We start from the raw sequence: 18,564 nt of genomic DNA, 5'->3' as shown, positions 1-18,564 counted from the left end.
AGCACTTGACTTGTGAGCCTTTGTGGCCTTGAGGTTTGAAACCTACACTTTGTCTTTTATGGAGCTTGCCATTACCCTTCTTTTTTAAGTTATTTTGCTTAACAGGTACTTGGCTATGAGATGGTGTGTCTTGAACCACCATCAATTCAGACTTCTTCTCCTTAGCCATGTGTTCTTATTCTATGGCTAATTACAGGGGCAATGGTCACCATTTTGTACGAATGTGGGAGGCTATTCAGTATGGTGAACACCTGCATTTTATCTGGAATTACATTTCCAGCAATGGCTAGGTCTTTAGCCATGACCAACATCCTATTAACGTGATCTACCACACTGTCACTCTCTTTCATCCTATATCAGTTGTATTGTTCGAGTAACAATTGAATATGAACTTTGGATGTGGTATCATACTTGGTGGCGATGGCCTCCATCATTTCCTTAGCGGTTTTATAATCTTCAAAGACTCTGATCAAATTATCGTCCATGTAGGTGAGCATGATGGTTCTTGCCACCAGATCGTCTTTTTGAATTTTTTTGAATTTGATTACTTCTTGAGATGATTCTTCATTCGATTTTTCTATAGACATACTAAGGACATATTCCAGTCCTTCCAGGGTTATAGCTAAAAGGATCTGCTTTTTTCAGACTAGAAAGTTGGTCTCGTTTAACTTGTATGTTTTCGCTAATTCGGAGGCACAAACATGACTAGCCATTTTGTACTAACTAATTTTAATTTAATTTATTTATGGCAAGTTAGCATAAATGAACAATAAAAAACAAAAGGAAGATCTTGTCAGACTAAACAAGTTTCTTTATTTTAAATAGACCTAATTTTGGTCTTAAACAAAATTTAAACGAGTTTTTTTTTAATTTAACAGGAGAAAAGGGTTTTTTGAAAATTAAAAAATTATTCCAGGTATTAAATGGAAAATCTAACTATTTCTATTAATTTTTCAAAAATTTCAAAGTCACAGCCCCTTTTTAGCAAGTACTTTTGAAAAGGTATGCAGATTATAGAATATTTTATTTAACCCTTTTTTTAAAATACGTACAACATCTAGGGACAAAGGGGTCTTTTTACCCCTTAGGCTATTTAAGCCCCGAACAGGTTGAAACCGACTAAAAAGGGCATCGGGTTTTCTCTCTCTTCTTCCCTGAAGCTCAAGAAAAATGGGAAACCAATTTTTTCGGTTGATCTCTGGCAGCGATAGCCCGACTCTATGGTTGGGTTTGATGTTTTCGTTGCAGGCTCCCTCTGACACAGGTCTGAGGCCTCTTTCTACGACGGAGCTTCCTTGGAAGATGAAACGATCAGAAAATTTTATGCCCGTTCTCCGACGGTGATGGGTCGACTTCCTATTTGGGTTTGTTTTCCTTGTCGCAGGCTTTCCCTGCACTCAAACGTGAGGCCAAATCTATATATTATTTTTTTTCTTCGGTCTGTTTCTCTGTTTCCCCTCATTTTTTTTTCTTTTGGTGTACAAAGACGAACAAGTAAGTATCAACTTTGTTTTCTGGTTTAATTTTTAGAGATAGACAATATATAAAAACATGCAGGTCTCTGTTTTTCTGGTTAGGGTTTTCAGAGGTGGGCAAAAATAAACAGAGGTCTCTGTTTTAGAGACAAAAAATGGGAAGCTTAAAGACCAGTAAGAAGAGCAATAACTCTTACCTTTCCCTTCTTTTTTTGTGTTTGTTTATTCTTTGCAGGTTGAAGGCCGCAGGTGTTGATGAGCGTCCTCGAACCTTAGCTCTAATACCACTGTTGAGGTGGCGCAACGGAAGGTCCTCAGGTGGTGACGGCAACATAAAGGTTGAGGTGCGGCAGCAGAGAGTAAAGAGTGTAAAGAAAGAGCAGATGATAGTTGAAGCTTGGAGGTTTGCTTCAAAGGCTTCACGGTGTGCTGTATTGCATATCACTATAGGGGTCAAGTCCCATGTTTATATAGCCTTCAGATTCCCTCTCTCGGCTCAACAAACGGTTGAGAGAATATCGGTGAGTCCAATTTATTGATAAACTAGAGTTTGAAATTTAAATAAAAATGTTGATTTGTAAAACAGACTTAGTTTATCTATGAGCAGACTTACTCATAGATAAGCACAACGTGCAGCGCATGGCCACACACACCAACAATTTACACACAATCGTAAGTACGATAGGCTTAGCCAATGCCAATGTTATAAGTATAGAAATCAGGCTTGTATCATTTGGCCAACGATTCAAGTGAATCAGTTGATACCAATTCTCAAGTGAATCATTTTGAATTGCCAAAAAACAATTAAAAAATATTAAGCATCAATCAAAACATGGCACATGTTAAAGCCATTAAAATAATATTAAAATTAATTTTAAGCTATTTTTTATATTTATTAAAAAATAGCTGATTCAGGTCACTATTATATAGAATTTTTGGTGATATGATACGTATTGGCTGATTCAGGCCAATACACACTGATAATCACAACACTAGCCAGCATAACTAATCTTTGATCCGGAGGGTGATATTTTCAGCCCTCATAAAAAAAATTAACCTTCGAATCATGTTTTTCTGATGTATATATCAGATTTTATGAGGGCTGAAAAATCAGCATCTCCAATAAAAAACTATGAATCAAGGGTTGATTCCTACTAATTTTACCATGCTGAACACATCCATGCCCTAGGCACTTTATAGGATTGTATCTTCCTGTCATGTGGGTACCACAGAAGACATGTCTCATGTGTCTAGTACATGCTATATAAATATCACCTTTTTTTATAACCAGCCAAAAATATCACCAATTTCTGAAGACATTAGATTCTCTATGGTCGTGAAATCAGTGGATCCTGTCCCCTAGATCTAACCTTGTATCACTAGGGCACTAACGTCGGTATCTACCATGAATAGCATGGCCACCGATTCAGCTGTATCGGCCGCCGATACTCTGGCCTAAAAATAATAAAAAATGATTACGTGTCAATATCATAATGTGACACTTGTTAAAACCATTAAAATAATATTTAAAAATTATTTTTTGGTATTTTTATATTTATTAAAAAATAGCCGATTCAGGCTTTCAGCATATCGAATTTCCGCCGATACTCACCGTTACTGATAACATTGCTTTATTCTGAGAAGTAGAGGTTGGAGTAAAAGTGCACTCACCCAATGTTATCAGTATCGGTGCATATCGATACGAGCTTCACCCCCTGAATTAGCTATTTTTTAATAAATAAAAAAAACAAAAAATAATCTTTAGTATTATTTTAATAATTTAAAAATGTGTCCTATGATATGACATGTAGTATTTTTTATTATTTTTGTCCAATACCAAACGATTCACTTGAGTATCGGTATCTGCCAATATATACAGATGAATCGGTAGCCAAACGATTCAGTACCGACACAGATACTGGCAACATTGCTCTCACCTAATACCTTGGTTCTTTGCATGATATGGAGTTTTTCCATTTTAGAACTTTAGCAGCCTGACGTATAGGCTTTTATGAAATGGTGTGATGGTGATCCCATAACCGAGGCATTGACGGTATCACCTGAACATGGCTTCTATTTGTGTTTGGCATCTAGTGAAAACATATCCAAGTTCATGGTGTTTCACGAGATGCTCAGCTCAGAGTTCCTGAACTTGTTAGTAGTATCGTTTTTGGAAGTTTGCAGAATTTTGGATCCGTTTGTCCCACAGGATCAAGTCCATTGATTCAGTCAAACGGTGACATAAAGATCTGTACCCAAGTTCTTCCATATGAGAGAACGTGATCTAGAGGGGAATCGTCCGAATGTCCTCACTCCTCCCCAAGAGAAAGGATACTTTGTTGTTATATACACCTCTTAAGATGCCTTCTCACGAGTAAATCTTTGCTGTATAGGATGAATAAGAACAAATGATACGAGAACAAGAGAAAACAATGAAATCTGTGGAGAGGTACGAGAAGTTCTTGATTACAAAGCAGTGAAAAATTTCTTTCTCAATGAGGCCAACTTTCCAGTAAGTTGTCTTGTGTAAATAGCACACTGTAGTATTTTGCTAAAAGTTACAAAATGTTGTCGTGTAAAAGTTTTATAGGACGACTATTAGGCCCGCTTTACTATATGGTACGGAATGTTGGGCTGACAAGAGACATTATATTCAAAAAATGAGTGTAGCTGAGATGCGTATGCTGAGATGAATGTGTGGAAATACAATAAAAGATAAGATTCGGAATGAGGAGATACGTAAGAAGGTAGGTGTTGCACCCATTGAAAATAAGATGAGAGAGAATCGTTTACGGTGGTTTGGACATATTCGGCGAAGGCCTAATGATGCTCCAGTTATAAGGATGAAAAAATGGAAAAATATATTAGTTAAAAGAGGTCGGGGTAGGCCTAGGAAGACATGGATGAAGGTAATAGGAAAGTATATGAATGCTTTGAACCTCACCAAGGACATGACATTGGATAGAAATGATTGGAGGAGAAGGATTCATGTGGAAGACCCAGAATGATTTTCTTTTTTGGTTCATATCGCCGACCCCAATTGTTTTGGGATGAAGGCGTAGTTGTTGTTGTTGTTACAAAATGTTGGCGATATTTTAAGGATATCTTGAAATGTTTTTACATTTTATCGTAGTTTTATTTATATTTTAAGTACTTTCTTATATTAACATTTTTGAAGTTGTCATGTAAGTTGTCTTGCGTAAATAGCACAATGTAGTATTTTGCCAATAGTTACAAAATGTTGGCGATATTTTAAGGATATCTTGAAATGTTTTTACATTTTTTCGTAGTTTTATTTATATTTTAAGTACTTTCTTATATTAACAAATTTTTTATGTGCCATATATTGCGAGACTTTTCCTCACTAAAAAATCACACCACCACTCGAAACTTGTTGGCATTGATTTGATTTGCCAAATTACACAGCTTCTAAGAGCAAAAATCCTATAATATCTAGGTCATTTTTTCTTTTCATCTCACAGTCATGTTTGTTTGGCATACAATTCTTAGCTTTATCTGAAATATCATTTATAAGTCAAATTAGATGATGATGAATTGGGAAGAGTAATTTACAAAAATCTACTAACTTATCAGTTATTCACAAAAAGCCTCCCTATGTTTCAGTTATTATATTTTAAATGCTTGCTTTATCGAATGCATTTCCAGATACATGCTTGAAGTATAGAATGACCGTTGTGGGCTTTTGTGATGGAATAACTCAACTAATTCTCTTTCACAAAGAAATAAATAACCAGGGCATTTGATACTGTGGGTTTGACTAAAGCAAGTGTCAACGCAATCACTTTTAAGTCCAAGCATGTTTTTGAAATATAGATGAAAAAAGATAGGTACTCAAATGTAATAAAAAAAGTTAAAGGCTTTTTTCTTAAATAACTCATAAGTTAAGCAGCGTTTTGTAAATTACTCTGAATCGAAAATAGAAGAGTTAGTGAAGGCTCTTTCTGCTTTCACTGCATACCGACACAGTTAAAGTACTACATCACAAATGGTTCACAGCATCCTGTGGGTCGGTTCTGTTATACTGAATGACACTTTCCATGGCGTACCAAATACTTTGATTCACATAATATTTCAAAGTGCTTTCAATGGGTACACGTGTTCGGATCCATTTTGCACATCATTCTGATTATAAGTTGGATTAACAGCACATTCCAAGATAGAAAATGACATCCATGAAAGTATTTCCAATTTTTATTTTTATAAGCAACATAAGGTGGGGTTGTATGAGCATATATAGCTTCCCTCTGCCATTATTGGGGAGGCAACGACAATTGAAAATCTTTGAAGTGTTTTTTTTTTGCCACACTTTTTATGGGTCTTGTTGCTAAATGAAACGAAGAATACTATTTCACATGTCAAGCTAAGCCATAATGGTCCAAATGATCATCCATTATTGGAATTGAATCCTAATATTATGCAATCATCAATCCCAACGAATCTAAGTTTGCTATGTATATACTTTTACTCTTTGAGCATTGGTGTGTGAGAAACCTCCTGTCACCGATGGCACATTGACAGGTTTCTGGTTGGTAAAATCTTTGAGGGCCTATTGAGAAAGTACACACAGATTCAACTTTGGAGTAAGAGATGCTTCTCGTAGATTTCGAACCGTGATCGTTCCATGTCAAGTGACAAACCATTGTTGCCCATAACCAAGAAAGTGAAGTCCTCGTAGGCACGTTCTTTATATATTTTAGAAGCATTTATTGTGCCATTTTTTTGTCAAATATGACAATAGGGAGGATGGACTACAAATTAATGCCATAAAATGTTTGAATACATTACCTTTTATAATAATCATACGCATGACTATATATGCTATAAAGTGATATTTAATAAACTCTCATTATTTTGTTGCAACAAAGGTCTCACCCCATTGGACCATGGGGGACTGCAACTAACGTTAAGCTAACCAATTTAGTTACATGGTGACACCTCGAAAGGTTATCACGATTACTTTAATCACCTCGAGCTTTTGACCTCGCTCTACCTAATCAAATGATCCACTACGAAGAAAAGAAATAGTATCTCACTGTAGAGAGAGAGAGAGAGAGAGAGAGAGAGAGAGACTTTATCTCACTGTAGTCGTGGGCCATGGAACTCTTTTCCTTTCATAAAAGAAAAAGGTGAAGCTGAAATACAGTGTTCGATCACAAGTTCACAACTCTTTCATCTTTTTTTAATGAGTTTTTTATTTTTATGATGAACGTTTACTTAGTTATAACTATGGAAAGTGTAAACTAAAGGCATAGACAGTCACGAGAGGACCACCACTCTTGATTGCATTTAATATTGGTTATTAAATGGTGCAATGATAGCGAAGAAGACAAAGGAAAGGAAGCGCACCAAATGCTTGCTATGACGCAATACGCATTTACAGAAGCAATGGGCAAGAATCTCCCTGTCTTTGGTGGTCCCATCAATTCTTGTTACTTACATTCCATTTCTTACCAACAAAATCAACACAGCAACAAAACCAATTCCACACACTCTCTCTCTCTCTATATTAATTATTTAATGAAACTTTGGGAGCCCAGCCATTAGCGACCTGCACAAAAGAAGAAACGAAGTCTGTGTCCTGGATCAACCTTCTCTTTGATTCTTAATCTCGCACACAAACATGTTAATGTCAGAGACACGCATGCTACCTTTGCTCACACACACGCACACCCACACGCCTCTCTCTCTCTCTCTCTCTGCCACCTTCGTTTAATTCACCGCCTACCCTTTAGACCACAAGATTGTCCCCTTCTTCCAGCTTGTACTATATATACTCCATCTTCATATATCCTACTCTATAGTCTAGAGCTATATGTATAAAGTAACCCCTCACTCTGTAGTTGTATTCATCCCATCAACGTCTTCCAATCTCTCTCTCACAGTTTTGTTCTTAGTTTTGTTTCTGTGCTACAGTTTTGTTCTTAGTTTTGTTTTTGTGCTCTAGGTCTGTTTGGAGCCTGTTTTGCCTTGCCGCCGGGTTGAATGTTTGTTGACCCTTTTCTTAATCTTGATGTTTTATAGTTTGAATCTCTCTCTCCCACAGCATTACCAACACTTTTGGGTCCCGGATCAGATCAAATTACCTTTGTGGGTCCCCTTTTATCTTTTACTGGCTAGTTTGTTTGTTTTAACTTTTAACCTCTGTGACACTTCCATCCAAAGACAAAAGATGACCAACGTTCACTTGCAAGCTTTTCTACAATGCTCCAAAATTTCCGTCTTGTCCTCACGGTAAAGCCCCCGCCCTCTTATTCACATGCCAACTGAAAGAGAGACCGACTCCTCCCGTCGACACTTCTTTCTCCATAGTCCGATTCAACTATTGTCTTCTTCACATGCACAAGTGGAAGAGAAAAAGCTGGGAGTTTTATGGGCCATTGAGGAGTGGAGGTGCGTGTTTGAGGGGCCTTTCTCTTCTGGTTTTTTGGCGGTCCATTAATGGAGCATAGTACTAAAAGGTTGTGTTTTTGTTATGGGGTTCATTTTTTGTTGGTTGTGTGTCTGGGGATGGGTGGGGTGGTCCTGGGTCAGAATGAGACGCCCATGGTGTATATTGTAACACTAAAACAGGCACCGACTCTTCACTATCTGTCTGGTTTGAGGAAGAGTGTTGATGATGTTAGTTATGTGACGGCAGGCAGACTAACCAGGCTACAGAACCAATGGTTAGTTTTTCTTTCCTCTAAGTGTTGTATCAGAAGATTCAAGCAATGGTTAGTTTTTCTTTCCTCATCTTCGGGTCTCTTATTGCGCAAATCAGATTATTTGTATAGTACCATCTAGATTTCTTTTTATTCAACGAAGACCTCCACCACCATGATCATTTAGATTGTTGTTTTGATGTGTTTTGTGTTTGTGGTTTTGAAAGGAACACGCATGTGGCTTCTTTTTAGACTCTCTCTCTCTCGATTGCTTCTGTATGGCTGGATTCTTTTTTAAACTTGTACATTTTTACTTGAAATCTTCTTTAGTCGGTCCATTAAGGTTCTTCTTTAATTGATTCATTAAGGTGTTCACAATTGCTACTTCTATTTATTTGATTTAAGATAAATGCTATGCGAGTTGTTGGCTTGCATGTGAACTTTGAAAGTTTTTACATGGTTTTATCTTTTACTCCCTGAGAAATATTTAATTGAAACATTGATTTGTGTAGGCTGCAGTTTTTTTGGTCCATAGTTTATGTGATTTTGGTTTAGTACTCTTTTCCACAGTTTACTAACGAAATGTTGTGACATATAAACTTTAATGCTCGTTGTAACATAAATTGCGTTTTAAAAGTTCTACTTGACTCGTTTTTGTATTCTATTTTTTACCAGTAATTGTTCAAGGGCCGATCCACATTACGGTTCTTATCTAATTCGGTACCAAGATTCACTCTTGAAGAGGACTTTCAAGGGAGAGAGTTATCAGAAGCTCTACAGTTACCATTACTTGATCAATGGATTTGCTGTTCTTGTATCCCCACAGCAGGTAGTCTCTGATCATGGGTTTTTTACATGTTTTCTGATCGTTGTATTAAGTGTTCCCTTTTGTTGTCTCATGTTGCTATTACACATGTTTATTGTTTCGTTTTCATGCTATTCCTATATTCTGACCTGTGACTCATTGCTTATTTCTGTGCTGCTTAGGAGTTGATTTACCGGTACGATATGTATTATATCTCCTTTTAGGCCCAATTTCTTAAGTAATTGAAAATGTTTTGGATAATCTGGGTCTAGTAACTTTGTGAGAGTTCAGGTTGCTAATATTGTCCTTAAGATTCTTATGATTTTTTTAATGTGAATTGTAGTTTACCCGGTTAAGTTTTGTGATCTGTTCAAGCTTATGATTTTGGTATGGTGGAACTTTACATCCAAGGGTCTAAGTACTTTTCATTTGATGGCAGCAATTTGCGTTTTTGTTTTGGTTCTTAGTTATGGTTTTTTGATAGCTTGATGCCATTTTTTTTTCTCCTGATTACTGGTACTCTGTGTATAGGCTAATGCATTATGGTGTTGTTTTCAGAAAACTGCCATTTTCAGTAGGGTTTGTATTTGGGCTATTCATAATAGTTTGTTGTGTTGGTTATCATAGTGATCCTTGCATTTCCCTCTCTAATGACATTATATACATAATGTTGATTTAGCAAATCGTTTGGCTCTTTTTTCCTTTTTTATGGATGTATTGTCTTTCTGCCATTGGATGACTTGCCTTTGAACTCCGGAATCCAGATTCCGGATCCAGAGTCCTGTCAAGTTTCTCATGAACTTAGAAACTTTATCCACAAATAACTTGAAAGACCAGTGGCCACTGAGTATGGATTGCTTACTGATAACCACATCTAACATTAATTATCTATCTCACATTTTAATTTGGAACTCTTTAATGTATTTTGTAGGCAGAGAAGCTTGCAAAAAGTAAAGAAGTTGCAAATGTTGTGCCAGATTTCTCTGTCAGAACTGCAACAACACACACTCCTGATTTTTTGGGCCTACCTGATGGGGCTTGGGTCGTGGAAGGTGGTCCAGATGTTGCAGGGGAAGGAATAGTGATTGGATTTATTGATACAGGGATTGATCCCACACATCTGAGTTTTGCTGATGACATTTCCAGTAATTTATATCCAGTCCCGCCACACTTTTCTGGTGTTTGTGAAGTTACCAGGGATTTTCCATCTGGTTCTTGTAACCGCAAACTTATTGGAGCTCGTCACTTTGCTGCTTCTGCTATTACTAGGGGGATCTTCAATGCTACTCAAGATTATGCTTCTCCTTTTGATGGAGATGGCCATGGAACGTGAGTTTTGTTTTTCGTTATTTCTGAAAAAGAAAAAATTGAGATACTAAAATCCATTATTTTTACCGGAATCTAGACATTAACCTGAAACTTAAATCCATTTTGGAAATTGTGTGACTATTAATGAAGATTTTGATTTAATGTCCGATGTGGATTTGATGTTTTCTTTGTTAGTCTTGGTAACAATGGCTCTTTATGGCTGCTATTTGTAATATGCAGCCTATTATGTTAATCTATGATAAAAAGTTGTAGTTTTTTGCATTGTTTGAAAAATGGAATGAGGACTTAATACTATGTAGTATTGAGTATTTTTTTTTTAAATTTACTTTTACTTGTAATTGATATATGGGTTTTGTATGTTACATATTTCCCTTTATAGAGGAAGTTAATTAGTTCTCTTCGATGTACAGGCACACAGCCTCCATTGCAGCTGGGAACCATGGGATTTCTGTGACTGTAGCAGGCCAGCATTTTGGCAATGCGAGTGGCATGGCACCCCGTGCACAGTAATTGATTTTTTTGTTTTTTGGCTGTAACTAGCTAATCACTTTCTGTAAGAGTTATGACAAGCATCCGCTCTTCTATTGCAGCATTGCTGTCTACAAGGCTCTTTACAAGAGATTTGGTGGCTTTGCTGCAGATGTGGTTGCGGCCATAGATCAGGTCTGTGGGTGAATTTACTGGTTCTGGCTTTTTCTTGTGTTTTTCACCATGCCAATAGCTTCACTGTCCCTTGGATAATTCTTTTAATCAAACGAAAGTGGATGTTGATTCAAATGCTTCTGAATGTAGTACTTTTTTGAATTCAATGTTCTTGAAATTGGGTTGAAGAATGTGATATGCGATTACAAAAATAAGTCAATCAGTAAACATCGAGCGACGGGAATATTGATTAGTTTCAGATGTCACTACTGTTGTTATAGGGTATGTTTGTAGTTTGTTAATCATTTTACATGCTCATATGAGTTGCTGTTAGATCAGTCTGTTGGTTAAGAATTCCTGTGCTGCCATGTTTAGTCTTTACTAGTTGGACTTTGATATGTGCTGCCAAAACTTGATCTTGACAGTATCTTTTGTCAGTGCAGGCAGTTCTTATGTTACATCAACTCCAATATATAATTGAGCACAGCTATGTTTAATTCTTATGAATTGAGTTATCAAGGTTGGCATAAAATGGTCAGATTCACCTTGAAGTTAGTGCAAATGTGTACTGGGTATAAATGGAACCAGTTATGTGCACTAGGTTCCAATCAGCATTGACCATATGATTCTTGGTGATCCAACGGCTAAAATAGATGTCATCGAGGAAAATAGTAATGATAAAGATTTCCTATTCTTGGTGTAATTTTGTGATTTAATTAAAGAATTTATTTCCTTAATGGCAACATGTGCTTCCTCTAACTTGTGTAAATTTAGATAAGCACATGCTTCTGTTGAATCTAACTTTATTATTTTTTCAGGAGGAAAGTGTGATAATATTTTATCATATTTTATCGTTGTCCAATTTTTTTGAACAACTAAAATTGCTTTTTTCTTTTTGGTTTAAATAAAATTTTAAAAACCAAGAAACAAAACCTTTTATTTTCTGTGTTTCATTTAGATTTTTGTAATATTGATCTTTGAAATATTTAAGTTCAACTTCAAAAAAATTCTGAAAATACCATTCTCTAAATTTTTTATACTTTTCTAAGAAAAAATCTTGATTTAGAATTTCCCTGATTTCACTACCTTCTTCGAGTATGAAAACTCATTTCAGATGGTGTAGGGGAATTCATACTTTCCTTCTTTAGTTCCTTATGGTGAATTTCATACGGGACTTGGTTTTGGATTAATTTTATTCCTTCTACTATTTCTAATTCTTCTTTCTCTGTCTGAGAAATAGATGATCTAGAAGGAATAGTTTATTGTGCAGATTTAAAAGTCTGGAATGATCTATCTGAGTTAGATCTAGTTAAGCTGGGTGGTCTAACCCTTCGAGTGGAATCAAATCTAATTTCCACATCTCCTTCTGTAGTTTGTATTATTTGTTCAATATCTTTATGAACTACAGGTTTAGGTGCTACCACTTGTGGTGGATCCCATGATTCTGGGAATTGAATTTCTTCCCATTTAATCATCCTATTTGTTGCTATGTTTGAAGTCAACAAATTGGTTTCTACTAACGTAGTTTTACCTGGAAACCTATGTCACATAGGTGCGAGTGCAGATGCAGCGATGCGGCACTTTAAAAAAACTTGGTTACGGGGGTGCAGGGAGGGTAAATAAATAAATAAATATATATATACATATATATAATTTTTAACAATTTTAAGTTAACACCAATGAAATAAAAACAATTATCACATCAACAATTCATCATGCATAAATTCATGCAATAAATCAAATTAATAATCTACAATTGCTATTCCTCATCAATAAAAAATAACACCACACTGTTGCGGATATATATATATATATATATATATATATATGTGTGTGTGTGTGTGTGTGTGTGTGTGTGTGTGTGTGTATTTATATATATAATATAGATAAAACTGGACTTGGTTAGGGTTAATTGAATCTACTTTTGGACAGAAATGGACCTCAGTGTGGTTGATTTCATCTGACACAAAGGAAGCCATGTCCAAGTCTCGCACCCGCATGGGTGCGGGTGAGGTGCCCTGTTAAAAGAGTCTGTGTTACATAACTGGAAACAATTTTATGTTTTGCATTTGGGGTTAAGGTTTTCAAGACCTTGTAATGGATTCTATAGCAGATGGTTATAGGTTCAGTTCCTGGGTAAAAGTTATACTCATTTGTATGTATAGTTAACTGTACTGCATCTAACATATTTTTATCAGTAAGTGATAAATTCAAGTTAGGGAATACATTGAAGTAAACTGGGCCATGGCATAGACTAGTTTCTATTATGGCTGCTAAGGAAGGCTGGCATTTCATTCATCTTTCATCCCTGACATATGCTAGTATGCTAGCATTTAGTCCAAGTAAGGTTAAGGGCTTAAAAGCAACTTGGATCATTCCTATGTGAAGAAATTCATATTTTCCATAATAGTGTTGTAAATCCCTTAGACTAAGCAACCTAAGGGTCTGAGATAATTCAGACAACTGAATCGTTTCCTCTAAAGTTTTATAGTTAAAGAATCCTATATTATATATCTGTTTAGGATTAACAAATGGAATAATCCATTTGTTTAAAGATTCCAAATATTTTGGAAATTCAATTACTTGAGCCTTCTTAATTAATGAATCTTCATTATTTTCATTATTATTAATATTATTACCTATTGTCGTATTTTCCATGATTGAATTGGGTGGGTGATGTCTGTTCATATTACTTTGTAAGATCCTTTCATAAGCTTACAATGTTCATGTTAAAACTATGTTATGTTTTTCAGACATCTTTTCAAATTCCATTGTATGTGAATGACTCACTCGTTTCTTATGTAACAACGATCCCTGATGAGATACAATTGGATGTAAATCGGTGACAACTACCAGTCATGACTGACTGGCTCTGACCGAAGTGCCTATGAGACCTGTATCCCCACAATGACTACTACCAGTAGCCTCGTCGTTGTAGTGCCTAAATGATCATAGTTAGCCAAACCATACAGTGCGGTTTTCTAACAAGATTTTGTCACTAAGTCCATCCCGGAAGCGGCCTCATGACACTCAACACACCCCATCCCGGCCATAACAGGGCAAAACACGATCATCCTAGTGACTTTGTCAAGAAAACATAGAATATGTTATTATATGATAACATAATCTTAATATGAACATGTAAACTTATGAATTTACCTTAATAATATGAAGACATCACCTTATCAACTTATCCAGCCATAATTGAAACTAGTCTATGTCATGTGCTGTGACTAATCAAAATCGGTGGGTGGGTTGCTAGTCCATATCAGTTGTAGGGTTCATCACTTCATATGTTGCATCACTTTATATTTTCTGGGGTTAATTTCTGATGTTAGCACATGATACAAAAAAATTGCAAGGGTGATGTATTATTTTATTGTATTCGTTCATGCTTGCCCAACAATGGCTGGAACAGAGTTTGTCTGAAGTCAATCTCGACCCTGGTACTGGGATTACCAAGCCAAGCTTGAGCGGCCTAGGCTTGGGAAGTTGGCCTTGGCTCTGCTCATGCACAGCCTGTGTTTTCAGATATGTATCTGTGCACTGTGAGATAGATGCATCTTGCATTTTTTTCTATCAATTCACATGTTTTGAAATGTCATATTATGTTAATTTAGCATCCAGAGTGATAATATATTTATGTTTGTAGGCAGCTCAAGATGGAGTGGATATTATAAGCTTATCAATCACTCCAAACAGACGCCCTCCTGGAATTGCAACTTTTTTCAATCCAATAGACATGGCACTTCTCTCAGCTGTAAAGGCTCGCATCTTTGTCATCCAGGCGGCTGGAAATAGTGGACCTTCATTCAAGAGTATTTCTTCCTTCAGTCCGTGGATCTTCACAGTAGGTGCTGCAGCTCATGATAGAACTTATTCTAATTCAATTGTACTTGGCAATAATGTGACTATCCCAGGAGTTGGACTTGCACGTAAGTTGGACATGTAATTACCATCTAGTGTTGTGAGGCTTGCTTTTTTTTTTTCTTGTTTCTGCTCCAATATTTTGACCAAACACAACGATGAATTGGATCTGCATTGAGATGCATGATTCACATTTCGTGGCATGAAACTTTGTTCCTTCACAATAAGGATGCATTTTATTCTGGCTTCAGCTTATTTCTAAGAATCAATGGGTCTATTTTGCTGACATTATGCATCAAAACACTAACGTCTGTATATTGTCTGCAGCTGGAACAGGCAAAGATGTAATGTACACTCTGGTCTCTGCAATTCATGCATTGAACGAGACTGTAGATTCAACAGATTTGTATTTGGGTGAATGCCAAGATCCCACTCAACTGAAGCAGGAGTTGGTTGAAGGAAACATCTTGATATGCAGTTACTCTGTTCGCTTCGTGCTAGGATTCTCCTCCATCAAACAGGCTCTTGATACAGCTGAGAATCTCAGTGCAGCAGGGGTGGTATTCTTAGTAGATCCTTTTGTTACTGGGTTTCAGTTAAACCCAATGCCGATGAAAATGTCAGGCTTGATAATTCCTTCTCTAGATAATTCGAAGGTCTCTCTCTCTCTCATGCAAAACACAAGCATTATCAGGATATGCTCTTGATAATGCTGCATCATGCAAGATTTGGACGGTCTTGCGTGATGCAGAATTATCAAGACCAGAAGTTGTTGGAATGACTTATTTGTGACCTGTACTGTGGCTTTTCAATATCATGAATTGTTCTGTGATCATTTCACTTTTGCAAAAGGTGAAAGGCCTACATGCTGTGCTCTTCCTCATTCCATGCATCTACCTGTTATTCTAAGGGTATTGTGATGTAAAAATTTATGCATTTGAAATTATAATCATTTCTGTTGGACGTGTCTCCTGGTTCAGCTCTTTTAGCTTTATACTGCATAACTGCTATAGCTTGACTTTAACTGCTTGATCCAACTTGTTGAAAATAATTAGTTTTGTTGGATATGTTGTTTTTTGCATGTCACCAGTGATAGAGAACTTTGAACCAAAGTAGAGTGTCAGAAAGATTTATTAGTTGTCATTTTGCATATATTAAACTATTATTGGGCTTGACATATTAGCCGGAATTTCATGTTTCTGCTATCTCAAGCAACTGTTTATGCGCAGATTCTTCTCCAATATTACAATGATTCGTTGGTGAGAAATACATCATCAAACACAATTGTCCAGTTTGGAGGCATTGCTAGAATTTCAGGAGGACTGAAACCTTCATACAACAATTCTGCACCAAAAGTATTGTTTTACTCTGCAAGAGGGCCAGATCCAGAAAATGCATTTCTTGATGATGCAGATTTTATGAAACCCAACTTAATAGCTCCTGGTAACCTGATCTGGGGTGCATGGAGTTCTGGAGGAACTGACTCGGTAGAATTTGGAGGTATCATCCATGTTTTCTTAGCCATGGGAATTTGTAAATTCAGGTGGTTTGTCTAACTTCATTCAAACATTTTGTTACATCAGGTGAAAGTTTTGCAATGATATCGGGCACAAGCATGGCTACACCCCACATTGCAGGGCTTGCTGCTCTGATCAAGCAGAAGTTCCCTAGTTTTAGTCCTTCAGCCATAGCATCTGCACTCTCTACTACTGCATCCCTTTATGACAAGCAAGGAGGTCCAATAATGGCACAACATACTTACACCAATCCAGATTTAAGCCAGTCTCCTGCTACTCCTTTTGATATGGGTAGTGGTTTTGTCAATGTGACTGCTGCTTTGGACCCTGGTCTGATCTTTGATGCCAGTAAGTTTCTTTGTATTTGCCAATGTGAAACTGTTGACGGCTTTTCTCCTAGCATGTCTAGTTGTAGGTGTTCATGTATGAAATCATGTGTTTGGAGCTCAATCAGCCAGGCTTGAGCCAAATCTTGCATTATCCATTAAACAAGCTGAGCCTGAGCTTTGCATGGGTTCTTCTCAGCCAGTTATGGTCTGTGTGTGTGCAAAATTATTGTTGGTGTAGTGATATGCCCTTGGATTTACAGTTAAGAGGTCACAGGTTCCATTCCCATTCTTTCTGTCAACTTTGGGGATACATTTTCTCTTTTAAATAAATGAATTTTACCTGGCTTGTCTTGGCACATGCTTAGCTGAGCCAAACCTCTAAGGTGGCTGTCAGAGCAAACTCAACCTCAAGCAAAGATGTGCTTGGTACATTGTGTATAGAGCCAAAGCTTTGACGGTCAAGTTATGGGCATTCCTTGATTTATGCATGAATCCACTAAAAGGTTTTTTTTTTTTTTGGATCAAGATCAATTAAATTGTTTGATTCTTTGCTACTCAGCACTTTAAGAAATTATGAACTCACCTGAGAGGTCCCGTATGATCTTGTAGTGAATGGAGAAATCCTTACTATTCATTGAACTATGATTCAACTGCAACACTCATCAAGTGATAAAGCAGGTGTATTTAGTTTATCTGATAGTTCGGTGATATTGACTCCCGTCAACCTACTGAAAAGAGTGCCACTGTGTCACGTCATCCATCACTTTGTTTAATGCAGCTTGAGTAGCAGCAAATGCATAAAAAAATTAGTTTTCTTTTGAAAGTAACATCAAATAATTTAGTTTTCATTATATGCCTTTTGTTGTAAAGAATGGTTAGAAAACTAGTTATGCCTATTTCTTGGCAAATTATGTTTTATGAGCTTACTTGTTGATGCTCGCTGAAGGACGACAATATTAACAAGCTTTTCTCTACTGCTGCTGCTTGTCTTTCCAGGCTATGATGATTTCTTCTCTTTTCTTTGTGGTATCAACGGATCTGGCCCAGTTGTGTTGAACTACACAGGCCAGACTTGTGGGCTCAACACCATGGCTGCAACAGACCTCAACTTACCTTCTATTACAGTAGCGAGACTGAACCAGTCTGTAGCTATTCATAGAATGGTGACGAACATTGCTGGTGATGAGACTTATAAAATCAGTTGTAGTGCTCCTTTTGGAGTATCAGTTGCCATAATTCCGACTCAGTTTTTCATAGCAAGCGGACAGACGCAGAATCTGACAGTGTTTATGAATGCCACAATGAACAGCACAGTTGCAAGCTTCGGAAGGATTGGGATGTATGGAAGCCATGGACACGTCTTAAACATCCCCATTTCTGTGATTTCTAAAACTGTGTTTGATAACACTTTTGCACAAAAGATCATGTATCGATAGCTTTTTTCCCTCATTTTCTTGATATATTGTTTTGTTGTTTTGTCTGGTCTGTGACTTTTGTTGAAAGTTTTGTTGTAAAGAATGAAGCATATGTTTTGTAACTGTTGATACTGATTTGTTTGTTAGTAATACTAATTGGTTTGCTATATTCTGATAATAGTTAGATCATCATTATCATTTCATTGTTGTTTTTGGACTTTGTGTTTCTTGTTCTTGTCGTCAATAGAGAAGAATAATATTGCCACCTTCAAGAACAATGAAGTGATAATGATGAACAATAGAGAAGAATAATGATAATGATGGACTCAGTCTGGACTAAGCTGCTTCCCTCTCACACCACTGTGGAAAGAGATGATTACCTCAAGAATTCATTTTTCCTTCAACGTTGGCCCCACAAGATTTGGAAATAAGACTGATGCAAACCGTGGCAATTCATGCATCATGGTCACAAAATGTCTATTAACCGATCCACTATTGGATCCTTATCTATAGCTGAAGACGT

At 36.7% G+C, this 18,564-nt stretch overlaps 1 protein-coding gene across 1 annotated transcript; it reads left to right on the top strand.

Moving 5' to 3' along the window:
- The first annotated feature begins 201 nt into the window (after positions 1–201).
- Positions 202–18,206, top strand: LOC149834437 (subtilisin-like protease SBT2.2). The gene is made up of 11 exons (XM_090009369.1): positions 202–320; positions 1,711–1,899; positions 8,825–8,966; positions 9,874–10,271; positions 10,682–10,777; positions 10,862–10,934; positions 14,566–14,848; positions 15,108–15,436; positions 16,010–16,280; positions 16,364–16,645; positions 17,623–18,206. Exons 1-11 carry the CDS (start codon positions 202–204, stop codon positions 18,060–18,062), a joined length of 2,622 nt encoding a protein of 873 aa, XP_089865495.1. The 3' UTR covers positions 18,063–18,206.
- Positions 18,207–18,564: the final 358 nt, after the last annotated feature.

The sequence above is a fragment of the Nuphar pumila genome, chromosome 6, assembly GCF_984573655.1.
Source record: "Nuphar pumila chromosome 6, dmNupPumi1.hap1.1, whole genome shotgun sequence".
NCBI classification, from domain to species: Eukaryota; Viridiplantae; Streptophyta; class Magnoliopsida; order Nymphaeales; family Nymphaeaceae; genus Nuphar; species Nuphar pumila.
The sequence above is the reverse complement of the archived record's forward strand: the minus strand, read 5'-3'. Positions and strand labels throughout refer to the sequence as shown.

Bases quoted from the DNA above. Each gene is read 5' to 3' on its own strand.
- LOC149834437 (XM_090009369.1), top strand. From the start codon at position 202: ATGGTCACCATTTTGTACGAATGTGGGAGGCTATTCAGTATGGTGAAC. The intron at 321-1,710 runs GTGATCTACCAC...TATTCTTTGCAG, and splicing joins ATGACCAACATCCTATTAAC to GTTGAAGGCCGCAGGTGTTG. The intron at 10,778-10,861 runs GTAATTGATTTT...CTTCTATTGCAG, and splicing joins GGCATGGCACCCCGTGCACA to CATTGCTGTCTACAAGGCTC.